The sequence below is a fragment of the Micromesistius poutassou genome (genome assembly GCF_964030765.1).
Source record: "Micromesistius poutassou genome assembly, chromosome: 13".
Classification (NCBI taxonomy): domain Eukaryota; kingdom Metazoa; phylum Chordata; class Actinopteri; order Gadiformes; family Gadidae; genus Micromesistius; species Micromesistius poutassou.
In genome coordinates, this window is record NC_140283.1 from 2799461 (window position 1) to 2820608 (window position 21148).

Sequence of the window (21148 nt, forward strand, 5' to 3'; positions counted from 1 at the left end):
AAGCGTGTCTGCACTCCCCTCCCGTACCACTAGAGGGCCTCTCCCCCGTTCAAACCCATCCCCGATCTCTACATCCAGCCCTCCCTCCTGCGCTCCTCCTCCTCCCACTCGCTACCTCCATTCAACCCAAATGCTACCAACACCGGTACTTTAGCCATCGTCGACCTGTCAGCCAAAGCTATCCCTTGTGAATCGTGATATTTAAAGCCCAAGTGTTCAGTCACAGATAGAGGACCAGTCTCCATAAGGTATGTACCCGGCGACCGCAGAATACCGTGATTCTAGCTGATGCATGGAATGTAGTGAAATAACGGAGACCGCTGTTCAAGAGCTGGGCATCCTTGACTTGAACCATGTACCTGGAGATAAGGTGGATGTTAATGCAGGCTGTATTGCACACTTAACGAGACATTATGGGTGCAAAGATCTCCATTGGGCTCCGTCGCTCTATTCAGAGGCAGCGACGGATGATTCCCGTTACGAGAGCAGATCGGGTTTCGTGTAATGAGGCTCCCGTCGCATGGTAGAGTAGTGCTGGTATAATAGGATGTTATAGTATAGTTATAGTAGTGTTGGTCTGACAGTCGTTGCGTAGTGCAGATCAAAGTGCGCCTGAAGCGATACGTTTATGTGTAACCATTACTGGGATAGTGCAGACTGGTTTACAGCATGTCGGAGTGACTCCGTTATCATGTTACTTTTAACAATGAACAGGTAATCTAATCACGCCTCTAGAAAGCAATGTTTTATTGCAACCTGCACCTGAATGATCTGCTCTTTGGTGTCAGGGTTCGTCTGGTTTTCGTTGTAGCTGTAGTTTCCCTTTTTACTAACCGTCCTGTTACTTTAGGTGTTTTACTACCGCAAAGCTGCATTTTTGTTAAAAATGCATTAAACTATACAAATATAAAAGCATATACAGATATGCAATCGATTTACTCTTTTATTTATTATTTTATAAAAATTAATACAAATATTAACAATAGAAGGCTCTTCTTAAATCCCTACGATTTAGGGTTGCTTCAGATTAAATTGTTATAATTATTCATCGACTCAACAGTTTGTGCCATAATGACTCACACATCATAATACTTGTGGTGAACATGAATTTAATAAGGATATAAAGCTTAAGTGTTGCAGTTAGTCAACTGTCAATCAGCATCGTCACTGGCGTTTATGTGCAGAATTAAAATGACATCACAGTCTTCTGTATTATCTTAAAGGCTTCAACATGAAGGTTATATATATATATATATATATATATATATATGTTCTTTGATACTATGTCATATTGATTCAGTGGAAACATTGCACTGGAGACTAGGTGGTCCATGGCTGGCTGCTGGATGCAGAATCTTGCAGATACTTGACAATTGTCCATATTCAGCATCCCATTCATACCAGTGTAATACATGAGGTGCAATGTAATGTAGAACGTATTGGCTGTATCGGCAGAGCCATTTCTAAATCATAACCCTGGTGCCACAGGAAGTGAATGGAGAGACTTACTATAAATAGGCATCAGCTTTATAATCCCAATGCAGGGAGAGGGAAGAGGAAACCATAATCAGATTTATCCGTGACACAGCGACGTTACATCCATCGTTATTCGCGTTACATTGTATGATCGTCCGTACACAAACATGTAACATGGACATTTGATGATGAACGGCCACCACGCCTGCATCACCTCGGTGTTGGTGAATTTCGTCTTGGAATATCCTAGTCAAGGCTAACTGGAGAAAGGCCAGAGGAAAGGTCAACGTTACATGATATTTACATGTATTTAATCAGTGCAGCTACAGAAACGCATAGACTCCTGCGTCACGCAGGGACTGGTGAATTAGCTCCCCCGGGCTTCTAACCGCAGATGAATATACCAGCGTTTAGTCGCTCTGCGTGCAACTGCAGAAACAAGAGGCGTCCTTGTTCTTTTAGGGGAGCCACATGTGATTCTTCAGTTTCTTGAACTCTACTCCAAGTCACGTGAGCCACGGAGTCGCTGACGGCCTTGGTGTTTTGGTATTTTGTTACACACCATCCTTCATAATCTCCCATCTCTTACATAACCTCTTTAATCTCGTGTAGCTAGAGGAAACACAACTCCAGGATAACAGGTTTTCTCCCCCAATCGCATGTTACTGCAGTGAGACTTGAGAGAAATCATAACAACTGATTACATGAACGCAACTGATTACAACGAATGCTTTGATTAAAGGAGAACTATGTTCTAAATGGGCCAATGTGTTAAACGCATACAATCTCACAAAGAGCCAGAGAGCAGAAGTTTATAATCTGCTTCCCTCCCCGTCTAACACATGTGGGTCTTGTCTTGAGCCGCAGACATCGGCTCCATGACCAGATGTCTCCGTTCACCCAGGCAGGGTCCACTCCTGGTTCGAATGGTTCTGATCCACCCGGGCTCCCCAGCCATCAGACTCATAAGTTGTTGGTTGTAATAGCCCAGGGGTTGCTCCAAACGCATCCAGATGGTCGATGGAAAAACACTGGGACGTCTCTCACTGTGAGAGAGATGAGGTGCCCTGCTCTGTTCATTCTCACCCCGACTATATCTCCAAAACCAAACGATTTGTGTGTACCTTCAAGGTCCTTCACTGTGATATGCGGTAACATTGACAAATATCACATTGATTTGTGATAAACTGTCCGAATGCAGCCTTGATATCTCTCCATCTAGTCCTTTTCCCTGACTCATTACATTGACAGGAAACTGAAAGCATTGCTTTGTGGTAATCGTTACTGGGTATGCTTAGTGTCTCCGTTTTTACCTCCATGCCTGCTGTGATAACCGTTTGGACAAAGGGATAGGACTGAGAATGTTTTATCTGACTGACAATGCAAGTGCTCTACATCTGTGTTCACAATCCTTCACTCATTCACTCATTCACCCATTCACCTTAAGGTCCGGGGTCCACTGGTCCAGGATCAGTTTAACGCAGCAGGTTAGCAAGGTTGTACCTTCTCTGTTGTTGACCCACTAGTGCTGCTTATCTGCTACTTGTACGGTTCTAAGGTTAAACTCAACGTCTGCCGTGTTTACTACGTTTGGCTCGGAAAGAGTCCACTCTGAGGGGGCCGTTCAAAAAACTGTTTGGTTTGAGTTTTTGCAACAAATGTATTATGGAGAGATGTTTTAAACAATGATCCTCAATGATATTTGTTTTTATAGTTTTTCTATAGTGTATAGTATAAGTGTATAGTGTTATTTGATGTATAAAGTAGTTCCTGCAATGTGTCTTGTCAGTGAGCACAGAAGGATTTCTGATCCTCATGAATAAGTGACTGTCACTGGTCAGTGTGTGCGCATGCACACACACAGGCACGCACGCACGCACGCACACACACACACACACACACACACACACACACTATAACTGGAGACACTGTGTGCTTCCTGACAGACTCAAACCGTCACGAGGCCCTGGCTGTGCGCTGCTGGTCGCGCGGCGCGCGGCGCGCTCGGACCAGAGTGCAGACTCAGGCCTCACAGCGCCCTACTTTATCCTCAGGGCAGTGAGAGGAGAAATGTTGGATTTGGCAGCTGATTGTTGGAGACTGCAGTGTCCTTGGCGAGACAAGACACAGACACACCCACACGCAAACGCACACCCACACGCAAACGCACACCCACACGCAAACGCACGCACACACACACACACACACTGTCTTCTTCCCCAGCAGTTCTATATTGCCGGCCAATTCGTTCCTCATGACGCATGCGGTGTCACGCTAACAGCAGTGTGTGAACTCAGCGGTCCAGAGAGGACCCTCCATAGGAGGAAGTGCGTGACAGGAAGTGAGGAAACAAAAGGGGAAAAGAGAGAGAGAGCCGGCAGAACAAGGCCTTTGAGGTTCAAGGTCACGGGGTCGGGGGAGGGGAGGGGGGGGGGGGGGGGGGGGGGGGGGGGGGGGGGGCAGGAGGACGAGCTTCACGGCAGCTGAGTGACTGGGCTACCACACACCCTACCACACCCCGCTGCATGCATGCTATCATCAGGTTACCAGACACCACCATAATCACGCTGAGCCTCGTCTCTCAGCGAGCATCAGGCCGTCTGGATTAACCCCTGACCCCAACCCCCCCCGCCCCCCCCCCGCCTCCCCCCGCACACCCGAGAATAACAAACATTCGTGGGCCAGCTTGTCACACACGGACAAACACACAAGTCAGCAAAGAGGAGAAACGCGTCAGAGCTGCTTGTGAGTCGTGACCAAGAGGAATAGAGAGCGGTGTGTGTGTGTGTGTGGGGGGGTGGGGGGGGGGGGGGGGGTGGGGGTGTACAGGCTCAGAGGGAAAGCTGTGATTGGTGGATGGAGGGGGTGGAGAGAACGCAAAGGGGAAACGTCTTTTTTTTTTATATATCTGAAGCTTCTGATGTGGCAATAGAGGAAATGCTCTCTGTGGACAGATGTGTTTTACCTGCATCAGGCCAAAGCACCATGGATGGACGTCCAGAGCGTGTGTGGACCTTTTCTGTCCAATTACCAACTCTTCAAGTCCTCTTAGGTTCGGTTCTTTCAATGATAGGAAGGCCAACTATTTGAGGCAGTCACTCGATTTATTTAATACGTTGTAAAAAGACGTTTATTGACTGAACCCTGTCAGATGGCTCTGTTTGGCACCAGCTGTCGGTGCTGGGTGTGTTGCCAGATAATGTGAATCCATCGGTTCCCCGGTGGACTGAAGGGCCTTGTCTGGGTGGGTGTGTCTCTCCTCTAGACCTGGCCCACTTTTCATCCTGCAACAATGGGATGGGTTGAATACAACCTGTTCTGCAGAGTACTTTGAACCAATTTTAACGGCCAATATTGTGTCTTTTGACCTTATCTACCATATCCACCATATCCACCATTCAATCCATAGATTACCACCATTCAATACCATAGATTGAATCCTCAATCTATAAACATATTACATGTTTTGAATTTTGAAAACTCTGAACTCTTCAATTTCTTCAGCATTTTCTATGTGAGTCTAATCATTGTGATTTTCCTCTTTATGCCACAGACCTAAACCACAGACCTAAATCAGCCCCTGCAGACAAGGCTGCCGCTGTTCAAGGAGTCAAGAAACGGAAACCTCAAACAGCCACAGGACAACAGGTTCACAGTGTCACTCGCACAGACACACAGACGGACAGACCAGCGTCTGAGGAGACCGCACTCTGAAAGCTTGACCAGCGGAAGGGACCAGATAAATGGCGGACAAGCAGATCAGGTAAGACGGTAATGTGGAGACTCTTGGCATCCTAGGTTCACTTACTTTACATCCTAGGTTTACTTCCTTTACATCCTAGGTTTACTTCCTTTACATCCTAGGTTCACTTACTTTACATCCTAGGTTCACGTACTTTACATCCTAGGTTTACTTACTTTACATCCTAGGTTCACTTACTTTACATCCTAGGTTTACTTACTTTACATCCTAGGTTTACTTACTTTACATCCTAGGTTTCTTCACTTACTTTACATCCTAGGTTTCTTCACTTCCTTTACATCCTAGGTTTACTTCCTTTACATCCTAGGTTTCTTCCCTTACTTTACATCCTAGGTTCACTTACTTTACATCCTAGGTTCACTTACTTTACATCCTAGGTTTACTTCCTTTACATCCTAGGTTTACTTCCTTTACATCCTAGGTTTCTTCCCTTACTTTACATCCTAGGTTCACTTACTTTACATCCTAGGTTCACTTACTTTACATCCTAGGTGTTTTTACTCACTTTGGTTTCTCTACTTGTGTTCCCATATTCATGCTTCCACGATCGTGATACCAAATGTTTTTTTTATTTTGTGGTTGTTCTTTGTTCTTTTGAAACAGTTTGCCTGCCAAATTAATCAATGGGGGTATCGCTGGCCTGATTGGAGTGACATGTGTGTTCCCCATTGACCTGGCAAAGACCCGCCTCCAGAACCAGCAGAATGGATCCCGCCTTTACACCAGCATGTGCGTATGGTAGATTCACCCTTGTCACCCACCCTCGTTACCCAGCGCATGCAGCGTGATTAATCATGTTTGTTTTCATTGCGCTGGGGATACAGCCAAAGATAAACGTGCCCATGAAAATATTTGTCCCCGTTGCATTGCAGGTCTGATTGCCTTATCAAGACTATTCGCTCAGAGGGATATTTCGGCATGTACAGAGGTATGTTTTCTGAGGTTAAGCTCATAATAATACACACAACTACAACAAGGTGCAGCACAATGTAACTTACTATCCTTTGGATGTCACAATCTTGTCACAATCAACTCTGTATGGAAGTAACGTGATGTATGTAACATAATTGTTGTTTGTAACCTTCCTTAAAGTAAAATGGAGTTTCCTCCATCTTCTACTCTCACTAAAGAGAGATTTTCTTTTGGTTGTTTTGCTGCAGAGTTGATCAAGCTGGCCCTCTAGTGTACGGTGGAATAATCACATATGGAAATACAAAACCTTACACACAGAGGTCTATCGATTCAGTCCCTCACAGTTCAGCACTGTTGTGATCCCAACAAAAACGAGCTAATGATATATTAGCTCGCAGCTTAATCAATTCAGTTTTTAAGAATGATGACATTTTGAAAGTTGGCATCTTTAAAATGTGTCCAGCCACTGCCTCAGTCAGACGGTGTGGCTGACGGCGCCGTGCAGCAGGTCACCTCACTGCCTCCTGGTCACTCAGTAAACTGAGATCGCCGGTTTGATCCCTCAGGCTTCTGCTGCCAAACACTGTTGAGGTGTCCTTGAGCAACACGCTCCACTCCTATCTGCCAATTGGCAGACTGTTGTGTTGGACGTCTGTGCAGGTGAATGCGCTGTGGCAAACCAGTTGTTAGAAACCAGTACAAAAATGTCTCCCATTTGTCATGTCAGTGGACAGAGTGACGTGGGACCATCGTTTCAACTGTCTTCTGCTCTCTCTGGTTGTCCTCCACCCAGGAGCGGCCGTGAACCTGACCCTCGTCACGCCAGAGAAGGCCATCAAGTTGGCTGCAAATGACTTCTTCAGACAACACCTGAGCGTGGACGGGTGAGGCCCGACACACCGTAACGCGTAACCTCCCCGACACGTAACCTCCCCGACACGTAACCTCCCCGACACGTAACCTCACACCGGGGCACGTGGGACGCCTCGAGACGCGGCCCTCCTCCCCGGTGCAGCACACACACGCTCCACATCGCCCTGTCACACACACACACACACACACACACACACACAGCGGAAAGAGAAGACTTACTCTGAATCACCGTCTCAGATCAATGGCCGGCCCGCGGGGCGGAGGAGTCACTGAATTAAAATGCAGTTGGGACCTCCTAATAGCCTGGTCCTCTCGTTATACGGGGTCCTCTGGGTTGGGTGGGAGACTCGGCTGCTGTTAAATGTGTTATTAATTAATACACCCCAAGAAGGACAGAAAGCTGAAATATGAAAAACAATATTGCCATATATATCTGTCTATATTTCTATATACAGTAGGTAATGCAACATTCTGGATTCTAAAGGGCAACCTCAATCTCCGTTTGAAACCGTGTGTGCTCAGCCTCATCCCTGTGTGCTGTGTGCAGGTGTTCATTGTGCTCAACAGTCGTAGCGTCCCTCATCCCTCACTGTCCGCACGCACAACCTAACAGAGTATCTGGGGCATCTGCAGCCATCGCTATGGCGACACACCGGTCCGACGAATCATTGACTTGGTCTGCCCAGCCGCTCCACTTGTGAATTATTAATCAGTGCTGGGGGAGGGGGGGGTGGGGGGGGGCTGTGCACGCGACTCGTTGAAACATGAGACAGAGATTAGCAGGGTGGCTTCTCTCCGCTCCTTTAGAGCAAACAGATAAACGTGAACGCCATGATGGCCGTCACCACTCTGGGGCCCTGTCCTCACCTCCTCCCCTCTCCTCTCTCCCTGCCCAGGAAGCTCACCCTGGTGAAGGAGATGATGGCTGGCTGCGGGGCCGGTACGTGCCAGGTGAGTGAGAGCTTCATGAACAGTATCGCAGTACAGTCCCCCACCGGGGCCCCATCTGAGACTGAGGGCCCTTTATTCCTGTTTCCCTGGACAAACCCAACTCCCTTCCCCAAGAGAAAAAACACTAGAAGCGTACACTGGACATCACGTGTGTGAGGACATACTTGAGTACCTACTGGCCTGAGTAGGTTCAGTTCCTGAAACCGTTGGTTTACTATTCCAATGACAAAAGGTTTTTCAGTGCTGCTGTATCAGATAAGACAGAATCCCAACCTTTGACTCAGCAGTAAATTGTCATAAAGACCTTTGAGGACTCGTATGCAAGGTCAGAAATAGGTAACATGTAATGGCTGAGCAGAGAGGCCCCACAATCATTACTGCAGAAGGCCAGTAGGAACCAGGGGAACGCTGCTAAAGGCTGCTCCCAGTGTCCCAACACAAATGAACCAAAACACTGGAAAACATTACAAATCAACACCATTAAGCCATTACACTATTTTCTGAACAGTATTTAAAATGTATTTATTTTCATTATCTACAGTATATCGTATACAGTATATATATTTTTTTTCTATTGTTCTATTTCAAGAATAATATCCCATGTTGCATATGCAGTACCCTGGCGCACCAACAGCGTACGGTACCTGGACCACAGGTTGAGAAGCTAGGAGATAAGACAGCGACAGAGGAGTGCTGTAGTGAGTCAGACAGGTTGTGTCGAGGAGGGCAGAAGGAGCTAGCCCGTGATTAGATTAGCTCTAACAGACCTTGGATCCGATTACGGTTGTTTCGCGGAACGTGGTCATCTCACCTATAATCCACTTAACTGGTTACTACTGCATGGGCTTAGCCAGAAAATAACACTTGACATTTCGCTAACAGAGACCAGTAGATTTACACGGACCAGGGGCTCTGTGCATCACTAATTACCTCGTTACAACTGTTGTTGTGTGGGGCCCCTCCCGGCGACTGCAGCCTCCCAGGGTCTCGTTATAACCTTGGCATGTAAAAATAACAGAACTAAACTAACAGTGTTAACTACCTCTCATCATCACAGGTTGTTATCACCACTCCTATGGAGATGTTGAAGATCCAGCTCCAAGATGCTGGACGCATTGGTAAGAAGAAGCACACGTTTCAGGGGAGATCGGAGACCCGATAAAACGTGTGTTCACGCATTACATTACATTTTCACCGGTGGGACTCCACAAAGGCTGTCACCGTACTTCCATGATTCTTATCTTTCTGAGATTTGCACCGTTGTTGCGTTCACTATACGATAAGCCGATGTGTTTCCTAATAGATCCACCGACGTTGTCTTGATAAAGTTTCAACCCTAGCGCCGGTATATGTGGTCCTCTACAGTCAGTACACATCGAGGGGCAATGGAAATGAGCTGCATTTGAGGCTTTTTGTTCTGTATCTGCCCTTTGCTGTCTTAATTCTATTATTTGAAATGTTTGTATTCATATTCTAGTATTTTTTTGGTTTGGTTTCTGGTTAAGTAGTTTGTGTTATGTTTGTAAAAAATAATTAGGATCATTCTAGTGCATACTTTTGACTACTCTGAGATGACATTTGGGACCAAGATGTCAGTGAACTCAATCTTATTTTATGTTTAAGATGACTACTTGTTTTATTCCCGCCGTGAGGAGGTGTAGTCTGAGCTATGTCCAACTAGCCACAGCCAACATGCTGTGGCTATGCAGTCTCTTTCAGAGCAAACGTTGTCATATCATGACGTGTGTCGTGCTTTCCAGAGGCTCAGAGGAAGCTGATGCCGGAGACGGTGGTGGCGGGCACCGTGGAGACCAAGTCGCCCACCGCCATGCAGTTAACGCGCATGCTCCTGAGGGAGAAGGGCATCGCCGGCCTGTACAAAGGCCTGGGCGCCACTATACTCAGGTACCTGCTCCACAACCCACGGACACCCACGGAAACCCACTTCACTCTGCCTTGGTTACCACTCTGTCCACAGTTTATGTTCACATAGAAAAGAGATCTCCCAGGGCAGGCGTTCTAAAGACCGACCGGCAGCACAGACACACGGGGAAAACCATGGGCGTCGCCGCTATATAATCGGGGGAGGGGGGGGGGTCACGTCCCCCTCACTTAAAAAAAAAAGTAGTTTGGACCCCCTACATTTGCCGTCAAAAATATTAGCGCATGACTGGTCTACTAGTCCAGCGTTCTTTCCATCGCTTCACAATCAAATCTGTTCCACTTTATCAGTAGGGGGGATACCCATATCAATAGAACCCACTCCAATTCATAATAACACACACTGCCGCATCACGCACGCATATCAGAAACATGCACCGAAGCAAGCCTGTGTTGACTTTGAGAGTCGGATCAACGACAGCAACAGACCTCAGCAACACAGTCATTGTCAAAATGAACAGCTTTAGCTGAAAAGGCTTTCTTTCTGTTCAGATATTTAGCTTATATTTTAGTGCCAGGTCATGTTAAATTGTTAACTTGTTAATTTAATCAAAACAATTAAAACATTGACTGTTCCACAGGCAAGATGGACACGCTAAGGTTGATTCTAATTTAGGCTCTGAGTAGCCTAAAACACATTTTATGTTTCCGCATAACTTGTTCGAGATTTTTTGATGCATGACATTAATGTAGGGCTATATGTTTCCTCAAAGTTACCTCATTGTTTTCTAATTCACTCTCAGATTTTTTAAATCCCCATATTTTGCTCTCATTAAATAGAAAATAAAGTGCCAAAAAAGTTAGTCAGTGTCAGTCCTCTGTGTATTACACCAGGACAGAATAGTAGTCAGTAATTGCAGACCATGCCGGCTCCAAGGAAAAACAATGAAAGAGGGAGATCATTTGAAATCTAAAAACGTGGTAAAATGCACCAGAATGAGGGAAATTGCATCTACTTCTTTCAAAAATTTCTAGGGGAGGAACCCCCAGACCCCCGCCAAAATATGTCCCCCCACACTCAAAGTGCTGCTGACGCCCTTGAAAACAATGAACTCAGTAGCAAACGGTTCACGGTAAGATATGACGGGGAAATCAGTCTCTGGTGACATCTAGTGGACAAAAAGCATGTTTACGTCTACACAGCGGTCTTCTTCGTTGCGTGTCTGTGAAGCTGGGTTGGCTATATGACAGTTTCCCATTTCCGTACACAGCAGTGAACAACGTCAACGGAAGCTCCTTCGCGGCTGATCTCGTACTCTCCTGGTTCCTTTGTTTCAGGGACGTTCCTTTCTCCATTATCTACTTCCCGCTGTTCGCCAACCTGAACCAGCTGGGCAAGAGGGGCGTGGAGGGCCCCGCCCCGTTCTACGTGTCCTTCATCTCTGGGTGTCTGGCCGGCAGCACGGCCGCCGTGGCCGTCAACCCCGTGGACGGTGAGCGACGGGCCTCCCCTCGGGGCCGTGGGTTTGATTTCTGATAGGGTAGAGTTTGGCGCCTGTGTGTGGATATCAGGTCTGAGAGTAAAAGGGTTCTGAAGTTGTTATCAAAGGCTACTGGTGAGTCATGAGGCTTTTCTTAGCTGTAAGCTACACGGCCATCTGAGACTCACTGGGATTAAGTCATTTAAACCTCCTACGATACGATACAATACGATACCATACAACTTCATTAATCCCCCTTTAGGAGAAATTAGTTTGTTGCAATAGCCCAGCAGCAGTAGACAAACACAGGATAAAAATAAATAACATAATACAATAAAAATGCTAAACAAAATGCTAAGTAAGGAGAAGACAAGACAAACAGAACAAACAAACAAACAGGGCAAACAAAACAGACGGTATAAACAGTATAAACAGTATAAAAGTTATAAATCATAAAAAAGTGTCAAGCATAAAGTGTGAATTGTAACTTATACAGCATAAAGTGTAAAGTGTAACTTATACAGCGTAAAGTGTAACTTATACAGCATAAAGTGTAAAGTGTAACTTATACAGCATAAAGTGTAAAGTGTAACTTATACAGCATAAAGTGTAAAGTGTAACTTATACAGTATAAAGTGTAAAGTGTAACTTATACAGCGTAAAGTGTAAAGTGTAACTTATACAGTATAAAGTGTAAAGTGTAACTTATACAGCGTAAAGTGTAAAGTGTAACTTATACAGTATAAAGTGTAAAGTGTAACTTATACAGTATAAAGTGTAAAGTGTAACTTATACAGTATAAAGTGTAAAGTGTAACTTATACAGCGTAAAGTGTAAAGTGTAACTTATACAGTATAAAGTGTAAAGTGTAACTTATACAGCATAAAGTGGCTGAGGTCCACATCCTGACAGCCGTTCTGCGTGTGCGTTTGCGTTCCAGTGATCAAGACGCGGCTGCAGTCTCTGAACCGCGGCAGCACTGAGGACACGTACAGCGGCGTGCTGGACTGTATCAGGTAGCCCCATTGTGTCCCTCTGCTCCACACCGTGGGCCCTGCCGGCCGACACACGAGACGCTCCGGAGGTATTGTTTATTGTTGTACATTAACCCCTGGATGCTCCCCCCCCCCCCCCCCCCCCCCGTGTCTCCAGGAAGATCCTGCGCAACGAGGGCCCCGGGGCCTTCCTGAAGGGGGCCTACTGCCGCGCGCTGGTCATCGCGCCGCTCTTCGGCATCGCCCAGGTGGTGTACTTCCTGGGCGTGGCCGAGTACTTCCTGGCCCTGCTGCCCAAAAAGGACCAATAGGAAGGCTCGTCCTACTGTCCCTCTCTGCCTATCCATCCTCCCATCATGCATTGCACCGACTCACCGATCAAGACTCATCTCATTAAGCGACGACAAAAGAAGGTTGCGTTGTTTTTTTCTGTTTTTGTGCGTTGTGAAAAAAAGAGCTGTTTATTTGTATATTAGTGTAACGTTGAACGTGGAGATGTTCCACCGTGGTTCGGGGAGTCTCCTGTGAGCCGGGCTGACCGCCGTGGCCCGCGGGAGGCCAGGGGACGGGCAGAGCCAGCTCTCTGCAACGAGGCACACATATTCTTTCCATGTTCTTTCCATGAGTCTCTTTTGACATTGAGTGGAGCTGTGAGATGTGAATGTTGAGACAGAGTTGATGCATTGCCCCGGGTCGCCCAAATCATGCAAACCTCCCCACGGCGTCCGCTTCCACCCAGCACCGTCCTCTCAGACGACCAGGGGCTGCTTGTGTGGGAGCGGCGAGAGATGATTATCACAATACACTGTACATATCTCCCCTGGACCCATCTCTAGCTGCACGGACTCCAGACCCCCTTATGATTTATCAGATATACAATACAATGAATTGAAGTAAAGTCTATGCCTCGGGTTCAAAGAAAGAGCCAGAGGACGTGGATATTTTTCAAACGTGCCCCAAACGTGCCCTCACCTGCCTGCAACTGGTTGTAAGGAACTCTGCCATTCAGCCCATTGGAGGCTGACCTGTATTGCCTTTACCTAGATTTATTTATAAGATATATAGATATATATATATAAAACACTATATGACGTTGCGTGACAGTGGCTCCACGATGATTAGGACAGCTCCAGTCCGGGGTCTGCATTCAGCCCTCGTTACCTGTCTCACCCTCTCTCATTGGACCTATCATGCAGGACCTACCTAGTAATACACGATATGCAGTTCCAATGACAAAGACAACGTAGCGTTTAATCAAGTTATTTTGCACATTAATATGTACACACACTAAAAGCCTGTAAACGCTATTACCCCTGATTGAAGAAGGTGCTAATTAAATTTGTCGTGCGGTGTAATTACACTGGGGAGGAGTACTGTAACCCATCATGAAACCAACACTTAGCCATATTATCTTAAAGATCCTGGGTCGCAGCGGGACTATTGTTTACAGATCAGTTCGTGCGCGCTCTTCTTTTAGCTCAGCTTTTTGCTATTTTGTTCTTTTATTTAAAATAATTCATCCACCACATGCATACAGCGACAGTACCCAAAGAGCATTATACTAACACTGAATTTGACATGACACTAGGTGGGGTTGTTGCAGGATGCCTAATGAATGCATGCTCTTCTTTAAAAGGTGTGTGTTTGCTCCACTCTCCTGGGCAATGCTTGGACAGCCTGTGTCGTGTGTGTGTGTGTGTGTGTTACACCCTGCCATAGCTGTATCTTGTCAGAGATCAAGGTGACTTTGATGTGCATTATCCACTCACTTTCTCCTCACACTCCCGCTCTCAGCAGCTCTAGACGTGTGCTGTTTCACCTTCGTAAACACAATGCACCTTGTATTATGATTTGTGGATCAGTTTGTGGGAATGAGGTTGCGTTCCCCCCCCCCCCATCTCTATAGGCAGTGTAGCACAACGTGTATGTTCTGAGGTGTCCCGGTGTCCTGATGTTGTACATATGCAGAGGATAATTACCTTTATCTCTTAGTATTGTTTTTGTACATTCGGCTTATTTGCACACCTACCTCTCCACCGCCCCCCTTTTTGCAGTCAATGTTGTGGTGATTTATGTTGTAAGGAAATGGTTCACGTGAAGGAAGTATATTAATTGCAGCAACGGATTTGATTTTAATTTTTTTTTTTACTATGTGCAAAGATGATGATGCTTTATGGTGACGACCACGTGGTGGAGGGCAGGCGGTCGTGTGGTCTCCCTAGGCTGCTGGTCACGTCCCGGTCCTTTCCTCCTGCTTCAATAGGACCAAACTGAGTGTTGTATAATGATGTCATATTTATTCTCAATTAATCTTCGGTAAAGAGAAAGCTTTCAGCTTTCCTGTGAATGCAGTAAAATGAACTACAGGGAGACAATAACAAAATGCTGGAATTGGACATTGATATTCCTTTGATATCGATGCCTCTGTTGTTTGTCAGCCGCCGAGCGCTGCGCCGGGCGACGCTAATGACCGTGGCCGCGGTGATTGATTTGTGTGCGAACGAGACTGTCGGATTCTTCACTTGAAGCCGTGGGTTTGATCAGTCCGAGTCCAGGCGAGGGAAAGCAAACCATCTAGACACCGCCACCACCACTGGACACCTGCAGCCATAGCGATGAGCCACAGACCAAGTACAAAGAGCTGCCCCACCGTACCATCTCGCTCCATGACTTCCTGTACTGGTGATGATGTAATCCCCCCCCCCCCCCCCCCCTACATTCCAAAGGCTTTGTAATCTCATTCCGGTTGTTTTTGGCACTCATTCCTATTTTTGTGTCAGTGGCATTGTGAGAAAAATGTAGAATGTTATTGGTTTGATTGTTTTCCCAATTTACCGAGTTGATTTGTATTTTGTTTTTGTCATCTGGGATGTTGTGCTGATGATTTGGTTTTAATGCAACTGTGAAGTTTAATTGACCTTGTGCACTTGTATGTGTGCGTATGATTGTGTGTGTGTATGTGTGTGTGTGTAACAGTGTAGTGCTGTAGGTGATATATGTAGTGTGTGTAAGTGTGACACTGCAATGTTTTTATTTATCTTATCGTTGGTCCCACTTTTCTCTTCTCTTCAACACTCTTCATCAGTCCTCTGTCCCTCATATAGACTAAGAGAAAGCCCATTCCTCAAGGGTCCATGAACACCAAATATATACCAGTGTATACAATCATGAAAGCACAAATGGATAATTAGGCACAAGAGACAACTTAGCCAAATCAAACAACCTTGATAAAGTTCTTCGATGTAAATACCCCCAAAAAATCTAACTACTTTCACAACTTAACAATAGACTGATTTAAAACTGGAACCCGGCTTTTAACTTTTATTTCACTACATGTTAAGTGAAGTATAGTCTTCAAGTCAAGGGCTTATTCCAGGTTGTGTCTTCCTGGGAAGCTGAACTGAAAACAAGAGGCCAGGCCCCCTCTCAGGCCTCTCCGGGTCTTTAATGGTAAGAACGACTTGCAGTTCTGTCGTTCGTATATATCACTTACAACACGTATAAGAATGTAACGTAAAGAATCTGAGATATATTATAAATAGAGTGAAGATTTTATTAGATATTAGTCAAATATTCATAGCAGCAAGAGCCACTGAAAAAAACAAAAACAAACCAGCTTATCGATATGCAATAAGTAGACACGTTCCGCTGATGCGCACTAAAATTATACAACAAAAAATGACCAATTTATGACAATGCAATGCTCTCTCTGGAGAGCTCAGTGCATTGTTTCACCTTGGATATAGGGTCTCCACACCTCGCCTGCATCTCCCTCGACGACACAGAGAGGAAGATGAGATGCATGGTGAGTGACGTAATTGTCATTGTTTACAATGCGATGAAAAAAAAATTGTAATGACATCTTGTATTCCCTGCCACAATTTGCTGTTGAATAAAATGTTGAATTAAACTTGATGTCTGCGCTGTGGTCTGTATACATGAACCAAAATGGTCTTTCATCATGACTCAGTAGCCTGTGATCTGAGCATGCAGAATCGGATGACCAACTGGTCATCAGACCAAACAGAAGGACGATGTGGGAACGATTAGACGTTACATCTACGACGTCTTGTTTATGGGAGCAACGCGTCGATTCCTTTAATATCCACCAGATGTCACTGTTGGGTAGCAGGAGATTTGTCACCCAGCGGGAATGGGAAGGGATTGTAAATGACTGGCTTTTAGACCACCACAGGTGCATACAGATGTACTGGCGATTGAAGGAATATGCACTTCTATATTCCCCATCATGTATCTGGAATATGCATATTATAATGCTGCAGCGACAGCAGTTATAGCCCATTTTGTCGTTCGTCTGCAACCGTCATTAAATAATTGGTGTGATAGCACTGATATAACTCAGCACTGAAACGCAGCCTGCATTATTTATAATTTATTGTGAAACGCTTGAGAACTGTAATGCATTACTAATATGTCAAGTGCTTGAATGCTATATTTTAGTCACACTAAGTAGATGCATTCTTCACAACGAGATGGTGCATTTTGTATTCCGTATGGGCTATTGGCTACACTTTACATTTCCTTCCATGCTCTTTGCTAGCCATGCCCCTACCTTTCTAGAATTACATAATAACTCTCTTATGTGACCCTTCCACACACACCCGTGCAGAACAAGAAAACAAAATGTTGTAGCAAAACAGTTATATCCTTTTCTCTTTCCCGGGGTCGTATTTCAGAGTCTCATTTCCCGTCATATTTCCCTAGGTCTCTGCAGGGATGCCTTTCTTCAGACTATCTACTCCTTTGTTTACACAAACAGGAGATTATACACACTTAACTCCATCCAGGACTCTGACTCTCTCACTCAAAAGGCTGTGTGTGTGTATGTGTGCGCATGTGTGAGTGTGCGTTTGTGTAGGTGTATGTGTGTTTGCGTGTACACCTGTGTGTGTGTGTGTGTGTGTGTGTGTGTGTGTGTGTGTGTGTTTGTGTGTGTGTGTGTGTGTGTGTGTGTGTGTGTGGGCCAGCCATGTGTTTTGAGTCTTATGCTCAGTAGAATCTTTTCCATGGGTCTCTTTAGTCTCAAGCTTCTATTATTAGCACCTCCTGCTTCTCTGGGTCTGAGGCTGCAGGGAGACGGGGAGGAGCAGAGGAGGACAGGGAGACGGGGAGGAGCAGAGGAGGACAGGGAGACGGGGAGGAGCAGAGGAGGACAGGGAGACGGGGAGGAGCAGAGGAGGACAGGGAGACGGGGAGGAGCAGAGGAGGACAGGGAGACGGGGAGGAGCCGACTCTCTGAAAGGAGGGACGGAGGAGGAGAGGGGGAGGAGAGGGAGACGGGGAGGAGCAGAGGAGGACAGGGAGACGGGGAGGAGCAGAGGAGGACAGGGAGACGGGGAGGAGCAGAGGAGGACAGGGAGACGGGGAGGAGCAGAGGAGGACAGGGAGACGGGGAGGAGCCGACTCTCTGAAAGGAGGGACGGAGGAGGAGAGGGGGAGGAGAGGGAGACGGGGAGGAGCAGACTCTCTGAAGGAGGGACAGAGGAGGAGAGGGAGACGGGGAGGAGCAGACTGTTTGAAGGGAGGGAGGAGGAGGAGACGGGGAGGAGCAGACTGTCTGAAGGGAGGGAGGAGGACAGGAGGAGGAGCAGACTCTCTGAAGGGAGGGAGGAGGAGGAGAGGGGGAGGAGCAGACTCTCTGAAGAGAGGGAGGAGGAGGGTGAAGGGCTGGAGACGGGGGCGGGGGCTGGAGACGGGGGCGGAGCGGTGAACAGGCGAAGACACCCAGCCAGGAGGAGAGAGTGGGATGGGAGAGGTGCTGATGTGCATATAGGTCACTAAATCAATGGGAATAAGGTTTTTGAAGGGGACGAGGGCAAGAGGACAGGGGATATTTATAGATCCCAGCTCATACATACGCATGTGTCGGAGTAAGACACAAACCACATTAAAGAGGTGGCTGATCCGAGGTCAGAGGTCAGGCTGGGGGGGTCAGCAGCCTTCACCAATCATTTTCCATCGAAAGGTTAAGGTTAAACGCACACAGCCGAGGTCGACTGCGTCTCCAACTCAGGAGCATAAAACAGCCAGACTTTGGTTTCATATTAGTTTTCATCGTCGTATGTATTCCATCCACATATCTTGGTTTAGCAAACAATAACTTTCAGCCCCACCTGCAGATTTAAACCAGGACAAATGAAATGGAAAAAGAACAGATTCTCCACTCTTTTTTCTAGCTTTTCCAGGGCTCAGTCAAGGTCGACGGCTGGGACTTTGGGCTCTCCATTATGTTTTATTATCTTCAAAACTAGCTGAACACTACATTGCATCAAATATTTGAATGTTGCACTATCTTCAAATAGTTTTTAAAATGGTTCCACACCGGACTAACCACTCACTTGTAAGACTAGTGTCCATTTGAAAGACGCTCGCTGTCTTTAATCTGCATTTAGGAGGAGGGTGAGAACAACTGCCTGGATTTCAACCAGCGTTCATCACCTGGTCCCTTCACTACCTCCTCAGAGACTGAAGACCACCACCTCCTCAGACACTGAAGACCACTACCTCCTCAGAGACTGAAGACCACTACCTCCTCAGAGACTGAAGACCACTACCTCCTCAGAGACTGAAGACCACTACCTCCTCAGACACTGAAGACCACTACCTCCTCAGAGACTGAAGACCACTACCTCCTCAGAGACTGAAGACCACTACCTCCTCAGAGACTGAAGACCACTCACTCCCCTGCTTCTTGAGGACCACTAACGTTGGATGCCGTGACACTCTGCCATGTTCCTTCGTAGCCCGTGTCCACCAGACAGCGGACCACGTCATGATTCAATTAAAATGTTAAATTAGAACATGAATTAACTGGAGCTCACATAAAGGTCGTGCTCGACTGTACCCAAGACTCACTATCACTTTCTCAAAAGTCACTCTTCCCTTCACCGCGGTTTGTCCTCTGAGCATCAGCTGCTTAAACGCTTGGTTATAGGAGAGCGGGTGTGTGTGTGTGTGTGTGTGTGTGTGTGTGTGTGAGAGAGAGAATGAGAGAGAGAGAGAAATAGAGGGAGAGAGAGGGAGAGAGAGAGTGTGAGAGGGAGATAAAGAGAAAGAGAGGGACATAGTAGAGATAGAGATAGAGATGGAGAGAGAAAAAAAGAGAAATAGAGAGAGAGAGGGACATAGTGTGTGTGTGGAGAGAGAGAGAGAGAGAGAAAGAGAGAGAGAGAGAGAGAGAGAGAGAGAGAGAGAGAGAGAGAGAGAGAGAGAGAGAGAAAGAGAGGGACATAGTAGTGTGTGTGTGTGTGTGTGAGAAAAAGAGAGAGAGAGAGAGAGAGAGAGAGAGAGAGAGAGAGAGAGAGAGAGAGAGAGAGAGAAAGAGAGAGAGAGAGAGGGGGGGAGACTCAGACTGGTTACCCTACCTATCCGCCTTGAGGAGAGGAGAGGCTGCTGAAGCACGCGCGCGCACTCTCGCGGAGCAACAAGACAGTAAACAGCCACTACTACACACGGAGCGGCGGAGTTCACGAGACGCTGGAGGAGTAGTCCACGGTACCGAAACGCTCGAGACAGCGCCATCACCTCGCCCCGGGCTCATCACAGCCATGTATCTGAACAGGGAGGAGGACAGTAGCAAAGGTAAGCCATCGTCCGGGAGCCTCCGTATCGTGACAGTTTAAAGTGTTCATTGTCCATCAGGGCTGAGATCAGCCCACATGTGAACGCGTGGATTCCCTCGTTCGAGAACATTGATCTTCTCAGGCGTATTGAGGCTGTTGGTGGAAAGTGGAGCCCCACGTTGTGTTCCCATTATGTAACATCAATGCAAACTATCTGCGAGTGTATTGATGAGCATGATCCAAAGCTTGCGTTGCGTCGTCCAATCACCGCACACCTCTGTGAGACGCTGATTGCTGGGTGTCGATGATGGTGTGACATTAGAGACCCACTAAAGGGCATTGTAACACAAGGTCAAAGCCTCCAATGACACCCCAACGTGGAGCCGCTTGGGCTGCCTGGGAGTTTAACGATGGTAACAGTTCATATAAAGGATACTGAATGGTATACACCACGTTATTTCAGCGCGCCTCAGTGAGAGAGGTTGAAAAACGGTCATTTAGGAAGCTCTCCCACGTGGGCGAGAGGCGGGATTTTTTGATGTGTTTTAATTTATGTCAAGTAAGCGAGCATTGTCCTTTACGGTCCTCCCAGCCCGCACCATGCAGGCTACCCCTGTCAGAAGGGTGTCCTTCTGACGACTACTTAATACCCGTTCATAAGACAATAACACCTGCTGCTGCTGCCGAGGACCGAGTGGGAGGGCCCACTGGTTCTGCTCCCTTTAGTGGGAGAGGATGCGACCCAATACCCTGCTGTCTTGCAGGGTGTAAACACACCAAACATGGACTAATAGCCCACACAGAACGAGGAAATCAGAGGAATAATTGCTTGAGTGGATATCTCCGAAGTGCTTAGGTTATAGTGACATTTATCATGATCCGAGGCTTGGATGCATTGTGCAGACTCAAACCTCATCAATATGAAGCCCTAACGTTTATAGAAGAATTACCTAGCCAACTTATTTTAATGGTTTCATAATTTGACTAGCTGTGGGGCTTAATGTGGAACAGTTGTCGTTACAGTTCACAGAATGGACACATATAGCCTCTGAATTGGTTAATGGGAGTGAGTGGGTATTCCTGCACTACTTCCTCACTGGAGCTTGTGGTACTGTACAGTTCTGTTATTTATCTAATGGTTTACATTCTCTTCACGTCTCAAGGTGGACTCGGGGAAGATGTGCACGTTGGCCACATGGACTAATATTGTCTTAAAGGGTTATAAATAATGGT

General features: G+C 46.6%; 2 protein-coding genes across 2 annotated transcripts in view; both read left to right on the top strand.

Annotated features, from left to right (window-relative positions):
• The first annotated feature begins 96 nt into the window (after nt 1-96).
• Nucleotides 97-14222, top strand: slc25a22a (solute carrier family 25 member 22a). The gene is made up of 11 exons (XM_084477515.1): nt 97-248; nt 5030-5239; nt 5843-5968; nt 6112-6167; nt 6945-7035; nt 7921-7975; nt 9033-9093; nt 9736-9880; nt 11195-11349; nt 12278-12353; nt 12490-14222. The coding sequence occupies exons 2-11, from the start codon at nt 5220-5222 to the stop codon at nt 12641-12643; spliced, it is 939 nt and encodes a 312-aa protein (XP_084333641.1). The 5' UTR covers nt 97-248; nt 5030-5219; the 3' UTR covers nt 12644-14222.
• A 5678-nt stretch (nt 14223-19900) lies between these two features.
• Nucleotides 19901-21148, top strand: part of syt7a (synaptotagmin VIIa) — a gene marked incomplete at both ends in the record, with an annotated part of 70128 nt that continues 68880 nt past the window's right edge. Inside the window, one exon of the mRNA XM_084477113.1 lies at nt 19901-19934. Within this exon, the coding sequence (XP_084333239.1) occupies nt 19901-19934 (34 nt within the window). The remainder of the gene's footprint in view (nt 19935-21148) is intronic.

Bases quoted from the DNA above. Each gene is read 5' to 3' on its own strand.
- slc25a22a (XM_084477515.1), top strand. From the start codon at position 5,220: ATGGCGGACAAGCAGATCAG. The intron at 5,969-6,111 runs GTGCGTATGGTA...GTTGCATTGCAG, and splicing joins TCCCGCCTTTACACCAGCAT to GTCTGATTGCCTTATCAAGA. The intron at 12,354-12,489 runs GTAGCCCCATTG...CCGTGTCTCCAG, and splicing joins GGCGTGCTGGACTGTATCAG to GAAGATCCTGCGCAACGAGG.